This window comes from Xiphophorus hellerii, chromosome 18 (assembly GCF_003331165.1).
Source record: "Xiphophorus hellerii strain 12219 chromosome 18, Xiphophorus_hellerii-4.1, whole genome shotgun sequence".
Classification (NCBI taxonomy): domain Eukaryota; kingdom Metazoa; phylum Chordata; class Actinopteri; order Cyprinodontiformes; family Poeciliidae; genus Xiphophorus; species Xiphophorus hellerii.
The window spans coordinates 4,912,921-4,925,462 of NC_045689.1; the positions used below are offsets into that span (position 1 = coordinate 4,912,921).

Consider the following 12,542-nt stretch of genomic DNA (forward strand, 5'->3'; position numbering starts at 1 on the left):
CAAATATGGACAAAAAAAAAATGAAATTTGATACCTGGAAACGTTTCTTTTATAATAAAACAATATATTTGGCAGAAAATATGGCAATACTACAAAATAAAACAAATGATTGTACATTTTAATTTTTAATTTTAGTACCTATAGATGCAAATTCCTCGAAACGGTAAGACAATTTCCAGATGTTTATGAAGTTTATACATATAGTTATTCTGAAAACTGCATCATGTACCGTGTATTTGACGATTTCTCAGGTAAATGTTTTTAATTCTATATTTTTGTTTGACCAGTTTGTCCCCCTTTCTCGTGTTATTTATTTTTATTATTGTTCATTATGTTGTATTTTATGTGAAACAGTTTTAGAAATGGCCATGATAGCTGCAGAATGAGCTTCTTCACACGTAATTCCGCCCTCTACTGGCCAACTAAGGTCACTTTTTAAGGTAATGTGCAGTAATCAGGTGCATCCTGTTTTACTTGCTAAAGCTTCAATTTTCCAAAAGAAATACATTATATATATATATATATATATATATATATATATATATATATATATATATATAATCTAATTCACATTTTATTTTCTGTCCAAAATGATACACTAATTACAGTCTCAATCTGAGGGATTATATAATATTTATCAGACTGTGTAGCTGTTTGTAATTACAGGTAATCCTCCACTCTAATTTACTTTGGTGGTCCACAGTGTTCTGCTCTCGGTCCTTTCTTATTTCTCTCTGTTCGGTTCATCTTGAGCAGCTTAAAGGATTTTTATATTTTAAATAGTCAACACAGATTATGTCCTTTTAAGCGAGTTCCTCTCTATTAACTGCAGACATGCACCATTCAGTAAGAAACACCCAATCAGAGCCAGGAGGAAGAACTTAGCGCTGTGAATCACTCTCGTGCTCACCCCTCCCCTACATAATCTATAATGGATGCTAAGGCTAGTTAGCATAGCCACACAGACTGAGATATTTCCTGATTCTGATTGGTTGATGTTGGTGCATTTCTTCAGACAGCAATAGTAGCTCAGGCAGGAGGTGGATAATCTCAATCTTTTCACAGATTATTTGTCTCATATTATACTGACATTATGAGAGTTTTATTTTCCTTTTGGGATAAGCATTTTTTAATTGAATAAGCTATTGAGAACCAAGGAAGCGATGAAACCGCAGAGAGACGAGATAATCCAGTTTATTCTGACAGTGTTTGTGTTTTAAAAGAAAAACTGCACAGACAGCAGAAACCCACGGATGCTGTTTGCCTTCAATGATGTGAGAAGGCGTTGATTCGAAACTCACTCCAGAACCACGATCCAGTCCTAAGCCGAGCTCGGAGGACATGCTTTGACAATAAACATGAAAAACGCACAAATTAACCCAGAATCACAAATTAACCCAAGAATCCGACTGTTTTGTGGGCTGCTGTTTGTAAAGTTACACAGTAAAAAAACAAAAAACAGCAATAATTTGGTTTATTTAGGCTGTCATAGAGAAAAAAAGGGGTGTTTGTTTTTTAAAATCATATTTTCACCATTTTAGAAATTTCTTTTTTTTTTCTCAAAACTTTCTGAGCTAAATCTCAGATTTTTCTAGAAATCAAAACTTTTTCCAATTCTGAAATTTTCAAGCTTTTCCCAGAAAATTTCTGAAGTTAATCTAAAAACCCAGAAATTTCCAAGATTTTTTCCAAGCAAATTTTCACGTTTTCAAACTTAAAAACTTTCAAGTTCTTTCTCAAAATTTCAGAGTTTTTTTTCTAGAACCTTTTTGATTTTCGGAGATCAGAAAGTTCCTTGTTTTTTCTGCAAAATGTTTGCAAGAATGTACAACTTTTTTTCCATTTACTATGGCCCTAATACATCGTTGTAGAACTGGCTGTTCAGACTGCTGTGAAAAACATCTGACTTGTGTCTTTCTTGCCTGCTGTCTGAACATAAATCTCTGTAATGTCTGCTTGGTTGTTTGACATGAGCTGTAATACGATGGGACTAAACATGTTTGATAAATAACTAACATTTCACATAAACCAGCCTTAGAAGGGGACAACTTAATTTTCCAGGGTTCGTGTTTGTTCTTCTATGTACAAGCGGAAAATGTAAAACTAAAAGATTTGTTTAGTTTATTTGCAGACGGCGGCAACGTTCACTAAATCTGATCCCGGCTCAGACACAAGCAGCAGAAACTTCAAATCTGGTGCATTTAATCAGAATTTAAAATAATATTCAACTTTCAATCTGATGATTTATTTTCTTTGAACGTTTAAATAGATCTTTTACATTTTATAACTGAAAAAAAGTATGATTTATTATATTTAAAGTGACTAATTTGATAATATCTGGGCTTCTTTTAAATTCTACACAAATCTTTGACTCTGATCCATTTCCTGCTTTGTGACTTTATTTGTTACATAATGGCACCAAGGAAAGGAAGGAAGGACAAAAGGAAACAAGGAATGGAGGAAAGAAGAAAGGACATAAGGAAGGAAGAAAAAAGAGAGAAGAAATGAAATGAGGGAAGACGTAAAGGAGGGATGGATTGAGGAAAGGCGAAAGGAGGAGGGAGAGGGATTTAAAGGAATAAAAGTCTGAAAATTTAAATATATCTGCAAATTCCTGTTTTATTTTCTCAAATTTATCCAAACCTGGAAAATACCGGAATCAAATTCCAGAGTTTCCCAGAGTTCCTATGGGAACCCTGATTCAAGTGCTCCTGATTGCCCCCTGGTGGTCAAACACTGCAATAACACAAAATCTTACCAAGTATTTGTTGTAGTTTTTACAGTGAACGTCTTCCTTCAGTAGAAAAAAGACAAAGCTAACTTACAAGTAGCTTTTCAGCAAATAGGAGCTTGTTTTAAGTCAACAATCCCTTAATACTGTAAGCAATATTTTACCTATAACCTGAGGAAAAATGTATGAAAGTATTTTTGGTGCCAAAGTAATTGTGCCTTGTAACTGAGAAGTTGAAGTGGCAGAGAAAAAAAAATCAAATATAAGTTTTGTAATTGTAGATTCTTTCAGTCTTTCACAAAAACAAAGCATCTGTTATGCCTCTTCAAATACTTCAATACAAGATGCTAGTTGTATTTTTTAAGTTACACTTTTAAAAAAATATTACACTTCCTTTTACACCAAATGATCCAAAACAAATCTGTAATTGTTGTTTTGTATTTGTGATACACTAGGAAAAAATATACAATTACAAAATACCTAGAAAATTTTTCTCTGCAACTTTAACTTCATAAATACTTTTGCACCTAAAATACCTCCATACATTTTTTCCCCATGTTATAAATCTTTGTGTCCAAACTCTTGGGGCCAAAACTGTCAAATTTAAACTGCTGGCGGGTCACAAAATTCACTAAATTTAAAACACATAAATTAGTTCACTGTAATTTATTTATTTAATTTTGCCTGCTCAACAATAAACTTTAATATTTTCATCAATATTAAAGCTGCAGTGTGTAACTTTTACAAAAATTAAATATTTTTTACATATTTGCTAAAACTGTCACCATATCGTAACAGGTTATCAGACAATCTGTGAAAAGGTCTATACCTCCACCTCCTCCGAGATGCTATTGGGGTCTGAAGAAAACCACCAAAAACAACCAATCAGAGCCAGCAGGAGGGTCCTAACGCTGTCAATCAACCTCATGTACTCATTGCCAAATGTGCTAACGGCAGAGAAACAACGTATCACTACAGGAAAACTATTTATCTGGTGTCATCAGTGGCTATACTAACTAGCATTAGCATTGACAACACAATCTGCTAGCTCAGGGTAGCAGAGACGCACACAAGCATGACTGACAGCGCTAAGACCCGCCTCCTGACTCTGATTGGTTGTTTCTAGCAAGCACTGGGCGAAGGCAGAGGAGCTTGATTTTTTTCACATATTATTTATCTCATAAACCGACATGTTGAAAGTTTCAACAAAAATGTGAAAATCAAAACATTTTTAAAGTAGAAGTTACATATTGCAAGTAATAATTGACTACTATATGTTCCTGAAACGTTACTTGTAAGTTTTGTCTTATTTAAAATATTTGCACTAGAAACTACATCAAAAATAGTTGGAAATATTTTGTGTTTCTTCAGTGTGGAGCTGCTAAGCTGTGGCATATTATGCTTATGACTCTGGCCGGCTCCCTTTAAGGCTTCTAAACTGCAGAAGTGATTCGGATTTAAAAGTTTCTTTTTTTCTTCTTCAAAGCAACGTCCCCCCCCCCCCCCAACGCTCGCAGCTGTGCACTGTGGATTTATTGGATGTGCAAAATGTTGCAAGAGGCAGTTCAGGTGACAGTGATGCTACACCGTAACGTGTGTGTTGTGTGTGTGTTGTGTGTGTGTGTGTGTGCGCGCGTGCAGGATGAACCCGGACCGCTCCGACAAAAACACCAAATAAAAACACTGTGACATTTTCAGGCTCCCTAAACAGCAGACAGTTTATGTACAATAGAAGCTTCTTCATATATTAATAATCTTTGCTTTTTTTTTCTCCTCCGTCGCTGCAGTCATTCTCTCCCGTTTGATTTTATAGAGCTTTTAATATTTACAGTATAAATTACTACGCAGTCCTGTGTATAAATAAATAAACGAAACGACCGTGGCTCTGTTGCATGATGAAGCCGAGGCTTTGCTGAGGAAGAGGAGCGGGAAGAAGGCGGAGAACTCGTCCTGAACGCTGCAGCATTTAAATCCAGCTCAACCAAAACGAGAAACGCTCAATTAGAAACAAAGATGGAGGAGAAAAATATAAAAACCCAGAAAAAAAATGATCCGAAACTGTTTCTCATTGAAAGCATGAAGAAAAAAGAAAGTACACCCTCTTTTAAATCTCCAGATTTTTGTTTTGTTTGTGGAGAGGAAGGCGGAGTTCCCAGAGAGAACGCTCGGTTGCACCGGGAGAACATCCAAACTTAAGCAGAGAGCAAACTAAAATAGAAAAACTGTGTGTGGAAAAACTAAGTACACCCCTTGACCTAACTTCATCCGATCACAGTGGAGAAACTTTGAGATTTGTTTCAGCAGAACTGGAGCCCAGAGCACCACTCCTCCACCACCATGCTTCATATTCAGCATTATTCCGTTGAACTTCAGCTGAAACCAACAATTATTTTAAAAAACAATTATTTTGACGATTCATCGATTAATAAGATTTTAAAAAATTGGCACATTCTGTAGATTTTTTATGAACCACCAAAGATTATTTTATACAATATCAGAAATACATTAAAATGCAAATCAGAAAATAAAAATTTTGGTGCCTAAATTGCAATAGCAGAATCTTTAAAATGTTATTTTTAACAAAGGATGAATCTGCAGCTAAAAAAAACTCTTGAAAAAAATCTGTTCAATATTTTTTGGATGTTTTTTTAATTTTTTTATCTTAGATCCAAAATGCTTTTACTTTCTGTACAGTTTTGACTTATTTAATGCTCTGACTGTGTTGTTCTTTCAGTAAATTGCTTTTTTGTAAAAGTCGTTATTCCAGAAATCTTTTGGTTCAGTCAGATGCAGTTTGGCAAACTTAACTCATTCTGAGATTTCGTTTCAGGGACAAGAGACTCTAGAGCCATCCAGTTATGAACTTTGACCTTTAGCATGCTAACTGCAGCCCGTAGGGGTTGAGTTGGAGATTTGGGGTTTCTGTGCGTTGTGGGGTTTGAATTTGAAGTGACATTACAGCTGATTAAAATGTTTTCCTCTGCTCCATTGCTTCTCTGGACTTGATTAGCAGCACCAGGCTGAAACCCCGGTAAACGAAGGGTGTACTTACTTTTTCATCACACGGATTGTATATTTAGGATTCGCCTTTGTGTAATAAAGAATGACAGTGTTGAACCTGATGTGTTTCTCCCCTCCTGAGGTTGGATTTAAATAGTTAAAGAGGGCGTACTTTCTTTTTCTGCCGTCTGTGTTAGCAGTCAGTATCTAACCTGCAGTATGCAGCAGTCAGGGTGATCAGTGTTTGGACAATCAGGGGAAATCTCATCTGGAAGATGCTCTCTGCATACTTGGTAATAACAAACGGCTTCCTCCAGGAATAAAACTTGAAATAAAACTTTACGTCTGAAAGGTTGCAGACTTCTACAGATCAAACTTAAAGTAAAAAGTTAAAGTTTTAAGCACATTTTAAACATAAATTTAGGCCTTTTAAAGGATTTCAGTCAGAATTCCTAGATGGTTCCTGTTCTCAGAGTTTCATCTGAAATCTTTCTGACTCCCGTCTGCTGCAGGTAAGATACTAGCAGCTCAAAACTATTCTGCATAACCCCGTTTCTCTAACACCGACTCTTAAGTTTTGCATAAAACGGAAATAAATATGAGATTTTCCTCCAGAGAAAGTCCAGGAGTCAGGGTCAGAGTTTCGGGCTTAATTTCCGCCTCAGAGTTTCAGCGATCAGAGACGCTGAGGGTTTGGTTCTGGTCGTTGGCCCCAAAAGAAGGTTTAGGAAGAGGAAGGTGGCGTCGAACAGGAAACTGAAGAGGAGGGATGAGAGCAAAGCTTCTCCTCCAGCTATACCACCGTTCCACTCGGAGAGTTTCCGTTCTGTGCTGTCAGGTTCTGAACAAGAGAGAAAAACAGAATCAGCTGCAGATCTGACTTAAATAAAGTTCTAAACCTTTTATTCTTCTTCTTTAATTCCAGCAGGTTGCTGCCATTTTATACAAAGACATTTTATAGAAAACACTTTGAGATATCTTGAGTTTGAAAAGTCAAAACATTTCTAGTAAAAAATATTAATTTTCTTTAAATTAATTAAAATTGTCTACAAAAAAAAAAAACAAGAAAAAGTTTTAAAAGTCAAAAATTTGCTAGAAAAGAAGATTAATCCCAGAAACTTTTAGAAAAATTTCAATTTCTGAGTTTGGAAAGTCTAAAAAAATGCAAGTAGAAAAAAAATCTGAAATTTGTTGGTGTTATTATACATTTTCTAGAAAAAACATAGATATTTCTGAGATGGAAAAGTCGAAAATTTGCTAGAAAAAAAATAAAAAACAGATCAATCTCAGAAATATTTGAGAAAAAATAAGGAAATATCTAAGTTTGAAAAGTGAACATTTTCTTTAAAAAAAAAAACTAAAATTTTTTGATTAATCTAAAACATTTTTTGAGTTTCAAAAATTGAAAAGTTTTTACTTGTTTTTTTCTATAAAATTTCTAATTCAATCTCAAAATTTCTGATGTTTCTAGCAGTTTTATTGACTTTTGAAGCTCAGAAACATCCAAGTTTTTTCTAGAAAATTTTGGAGTATTATCTCAAGATTGCTGAGTTTTTTGATGGAAATTTACTCCAGCTTTTTTTTTGATCTACCGCAGCTCTAATGCTCTGATATAATCTCCATTCCTAAAGGGAACATTTTCAGCTGTTGACCTCTGAAGTTTAACGCCACAGCTCAGCAGAAACCTTAAACTGGAAGCACGTTTGGTTGCAGTATTTGGTTGTGAAGACTTGGTGGAAACGTACCGCCTTCCCCGGCCGCGCCCAGGTGCAGATCAGGCCCTCCTGGCAGGCCGTGATGATGCAGTCGTCCATGAACACCAGGACGGTCAGCCTCTCGTGTGCGATCTTCTTGCAGACCAGCGGCTCCAGCAGCGGTACTTCGTGCATGCGGGGGCAAAGCGTCGTGCCCAGCACCTTGGCGCCGTCCAGCCGGTTGCTGCGGGGGGCAACGTTGATCTTGTCGTTGCTCTTGCTGATGTTGCCCAAGCTGTGGTAGCGCTTGTGCTCCTTCTCCACGCTGCCGCTCCCGGACTTGTCCGACTTGCGCTCCTGCAGGGACAACGTGGCGAAGCGGCCGATGCTGAAGGGGGCGATGTTGCCCCCGCCGCCACTGCCCCCACCTCCGCCTCCGCCTCCGCCGCCCTCGGAGGCGCCCGGACCCTTGGAGGCATTTGCCACCGCCGGGTGGGGCAGGGAGTTGGAGCGGGACAGGGAGCGGGGCAGCGGCAGGGGAAGCGTTGGCGGGTTGGCGCTAGCGGTGTTGGCGCCCGGCGGGTGATGGTGCCCCTCCACGCCTCCGATCCCGCCGCCGCCGCCAGAGCTGCTGTTGACCCCGCCGCTGCCAGAGTTGGGCAGCGAAGGGCCGAAGGTGTTGGTGAAGGCGCGGGACAGGGGCAGGCGGGGGTACAGCACGTCGTCTGTCAAGTCCCACAGACAGAACTGCGTGTCCTGACCCACCGAGCCGAACCGGTACGTGACGGACGGCGAGCCGCCGCCTTTCGAGCTGTGCCGCGAGAGCCGCGACAGCGTGCTGCTCGTCCGCACCCTGCCGAAGTGCGTGGAGTTATTCTGCGCCCCCTGGTGGAGGTCTTCCTCGCTGCCGCTGAGCTCCATCGGCTCGTCGTCCTCCAGCGAAGTGGTGAAGGGGTCGAACGCCACCACGTTGACCCATGACTTGTGGCCGTGGCCGCGCGCCACCACCCGGCTCTCGGCGAACGACCAGACGGTCACCAGGTCGTCCTCGCCGCCGGTGGCCAGGTACTTCCCGTCGGGGCTCCAGGAAACGCAGAGCAGCCCGCCGAAGTAGCTCTTCATCACACCCTGCAGCTCCATCGAGTCGAAGTGGAAGACGCGCAGGCAGCCGTCCTGACCCACGCACGCCACGTGAATGCCGTCCGGCGAGAAGGCGAACTCGTTCAGGCCGCCCTCGCCCACGGCCCACCGCAGCAGGGGGTTGCGCGGCGTCTTGCTCTTGCAGGCGTAGACGGCGAAGCCCTCGCCCTGCCGCAGCAGCGAGTACTGCGGAGCTGTGGTTCCGCACGGATGGTCCACGTTGTACAGGTAGAGGTGACCGCTGGCGTGGGAGGCCAGGAACAGGTTCTCCGACTTGGGCAGCCATTTTAGGCACGTCACCTTGGATTTGTCGATCAGCCTCTGGAATTCGGGAAGGAAATACCATAAAGTTTGTATGTTATGACAATTAAAAATACACACAGAATAAAGAATGAAAAATAGGTAACTGTTATTTCACAAATGTTTTCGGTAACCCTTTATTTGAAGGGGTGTGAATATAAGATTTGACACTGTAATGAACAGGAAGTCTTCAGAAATGTTGTCATGAAGTGTCATCCAGTAAATGAAAAAGTTTTAGTTCTACTGGAATATTATTTCACTTAAGAAAATGTCATGTTATAAATGAAATAATCAGCCAATGGAACAAGTAGCTTTTAGCTTTTAATTAAGGAATTATTGACTTAAAACAAGCTCATACTTCATGCTGAAAAGTTACTTTTAAGTTAATATTTGCACTAGAAATTAGACCAAAACTACTTGGTCAGATTTTGTGTTTTTGCAGTGCAGACTCTTAAAGGGAATTTTGACCTTGATCTTTCAGTCGCTGGTCTGAAAAAAAAAAAAAAAGCTTCACACTGTAGAAGATTTCACAAACTATTACAAATCTATTAGAAGAACTAGATTTCCCCTGAAACGGGATAAATGCGACAGAAGTCGTACCTCCTCATTGAAGAGCTTACTGGTTTCCTTCTTGATGGGGTCGAGGTACTGGACCTGGCCGGCGGAGAAGCCCACGATGAGCGCCACGCTCTCCGCCGTGGCCGAGTACTGGTTGAAGTCGTGACACGTCGGCTGGGTCCCCTTGTAGATCCTCTTGTCTATGGGTTTACTGAGGTCCACGGCCTGCAGGGCAGAAAGGTCACTGAGGAGAAACTCCTGGTCCACAACAGCTGCAAAGCCAGTGACCACAGAACTGTGGAAAATAAATTAGCTTAACGGAAACAAGATAATTTTGAAAAAACTCATGTTTTTTAAAGTTTTTGCTCTAGGATGAGTAGACCTGGTATAGTAATTAATACATCAATTAATCACATGATAAATAAAAATGAGCTCAATCATTTCAATTTGCATGACTAATCGTTTTCCTCTTCCTACCAAACACTGGATGATTAAAATCTTCTGCTTTGGACTCAACTAACCTTTACTTTACTGAGACTTCATAATTCATTTTATTTGTTGTTTTCTTTATTTATTTTAGATATTTAAAATGTCTTCCAGTTCCAGTGTTAAATGTTCATTAAAAATTGTAAGCTTATTGGTCAGTAAGAATATGTTCTTCCATTATTACCATTATATTAATTGAAAATGGTCTCAAAATAACAATATTATCACTTATTGCAACAACTTCTGGGACAATTTGTCATCCAGCAGCATTTGTTATCATGACAGGCCTAAGGATGAGGGGATTTTTCTGACATATCAAAATAGATGTATCTTACAAAACTGCAGTGGAAATACTTATTTCAACAGCCGGATGTTACCACTGGCAGAAATGACAAATAAGAAGACAGGAAGTGGTAGGAAGATGATGGTTTGTTTCCTCAAAACATAGCATGCCTAGCCGCTCCCAAGTAGGCGGGGCTTGTTGCTTCCACACTTAAATAAACATCGAGGTCTCCTTTGATTGGTTGATAGATTATGAGTGCCATGGTTGAACTATAGATTTATCTCCTACCACTTCCTGTCATCTTCTTCATTGTTTTCGCCAGTAGTAACATCTGGCTGTTGATCGCATGACTCATCTGATGTGGAAAAAATAGTTTCTATTGCACTTTTGCAAAATAAGTCTATTCCAAAATGGCCTTAAAAGCATTAAAAGTTTTTAATCAAAAAACATAAGTTTTGTTTTTAAATTGCAGTGTTTCAATTTAGCAAATTAATTTTCTTCATATAAATCTGCTCAATTTTACGGTTAATGGACACGCAGTTTGTGAGAGCTCTGGCGGAACTAGCTGCACATGGTCTGAAAAAAACAAATGCAAACCATTGTCCTCCTACTACTTCCTGTCGTCTTCTTTGTCGTTTCCGCCAGTAGTAAGATCCGGATGTTGATCACATGACTTGTGTCGTGCTAAAAGTGTTTCCATTACAGTTTTCCAAAATACAAAGACAGATAGATGTAATTCAATACGGCCGAAATAACCACCTCATCCTACAGCACAAAAACCTTTAGGAGTTTTTCCAAAATTTGCGTGTTTCCATTAAGAAATTAACATTTTCTATGTTCTGTTATAGTTGTTATCACGCGGCCAGTGAGTGAGTTTGCGGGGACTATTTCAGCTGGATGCTCGCTTCTTGCTCCTCCAGCATCACCGGGGCCCTCCTGCAGGTTCCTCGGACTCTGCATCCATTTTGGCCGCCCCTCATCCAGGAGGCCCCGCGTTGAAAACCGGCTGAAACTCGGCGCCCAGCAGGTTAGCAGGCTGGGCTAAAGCGGCGCACCGGAGGCTCACCTTCTTGATGTTGGTGTAGGTGTAGAAATACAGCTCCCTGCCGATGTTGAAGCACACCCGCTCCGACTCCTCGCTCGGGTCTTCGGGCTGCAGCTTCACCATGGAGACCCGGACAGGCGGCAGGAAGCCCGCCGGGGAGGAGTTGGCCGCCGCATTGGAGGAGGACGAGGCTGCGGCGGCCCCGGGCCCCTGCAGCAGCCCGACCCCTGCGCCGGGGATCGGTCCGGGTCCTGCGCCGGGCCCCAGCGTGGCTCCGGCGGTCGGGCCCCGCGGCAGGCCGCCCCGCTGCTGCGAGTCGGAGAGGGTGAGCAGCTTGTAGAAGCCCTCTCTGGTCCGGAACTGGGATTTAATCTCATTGATATCCTTCAGAGCGCCGCCATCTCCGGCCATTTTCAGTGCAAACGACCGCACAGGAAACACTGGTTCTGACCTGGAAATAAAAACACTGCGATGGGAGTAAAAAATAAAATAAAAATAAAATAACCGAATCAGGACTGGTGGTGATGGAGGAGAGCAGCAGCCGAGCTCAGCCTGGCCCGCTCCGGCACACCCGGTCCGGTCCGGTGCATCCTACAGCCGCGCCGCCGCCGCCTGCAGCCGAACCCCGCGGAGGAAGCTTCTCTGAGCCGCTGCGAGCAGCAGCATCCTCCCGCTGGCTTCCAGTGTGCGTGGAGTGCGTGAGGCGCGGTGCGTCTGCTGCTGCTGGTCGGGCCTGGCACTGCGTCGGTGGTCCGAGGGAGGGCGGGAAGAGACAAGACATCCGGGCTGGGTCACCCAGTGGCACCGAACCGGACCAGCTGGGAAACCCGCGGTCCAATTAAAACACATGGAAAACAATAAAACAACAAAAACCACGGGGCACCAGGGATGTTGACAGAAAAAAAGAGTAAACTTCAGCCAAAAAAATCTAAAGTTTTCTAGTAAAGTGAACATTTGAAAAGTTCAAAATTTGACAGAAAAAAAATAACATTAATAATTTGAAAGAAAATAAAAACCCGGAAATTTTGAGTTTGAAAAGCAAAAAAATTGCTAGAAAAGAAAATCTGAAATTTTGAGATTTATCTCAGGAATTTTGGAGAAAAAAAACTTGGAAATTTCTGAGTTTGAAAAGTCAAACATTTGGTGAAATTTTATTGATTGTCTGAGAAGTTTTCTAGAAAGACGTGGACATTTCTGAGTTGCAAAGGTTGAAAATTTGCTGGAAAAAACTTGGAAATTTTGAAATTAATTTCCAAAAATTTCTACAAAAAACTTTGAAATTTGTGAGATTCAACAGTCTAAAAA

General features: G+C 41.0%; 1 protein-coding gene across 1 annotated transcript; it reads right to left on the bottom strand.

The window, feature by feature from the left end:
• Positions 1-1,178: 1,178 nt before the first annotated feature.
• Positions 1,179-11,675, bottom strand: LOC116737669 (WD repeat-containing protein 20). The gene is made up of 4 exons (XM_032591000.1): positions 11,259-11,675; positions 9,466-9,648; positions 7,477-8,886; positions 1,179-6,572 (listed from the first exon to the last, which is right to left on the bottom strand). The coding sequence occupies exons 1-4, from the start codon at positions 11,646-11,648 to the stop codon at positions 6,525-6,527; spliced, it is 2,031 nt and encodes a 676-aa protein (XP_032446891.1). The 5' UTR covers positions 11,649-11,675; the 3' UTR covers positions 1,179-6,524.
• Positions 11,676-12,542: the final 867 nt, after the last annotated feature.

Coding starts and splice junctions, on each gene's coding strand:
- LOC116737669 (XM_032591000.1), bottom strand. CDS start 11,648: ATGGCCGGAGATGGCGGCGCTCTGAAGGATATCAATGAGATTAAATCC. Junction 9,649..11,258: donor CCTACACCAACATCAAGAAG/GTGAGCCTCCGG, acceptor TCTGCCCTGCAG/GCCGTGGACCTCAGTAAACC. Junction 6,573..7,476: donor GGGCGCGGCCGGGGAAGGCG/GTACGTTTCCAC, acceptor TCTCTTGTTCAG/AACCTGACAGCACAGAACGG.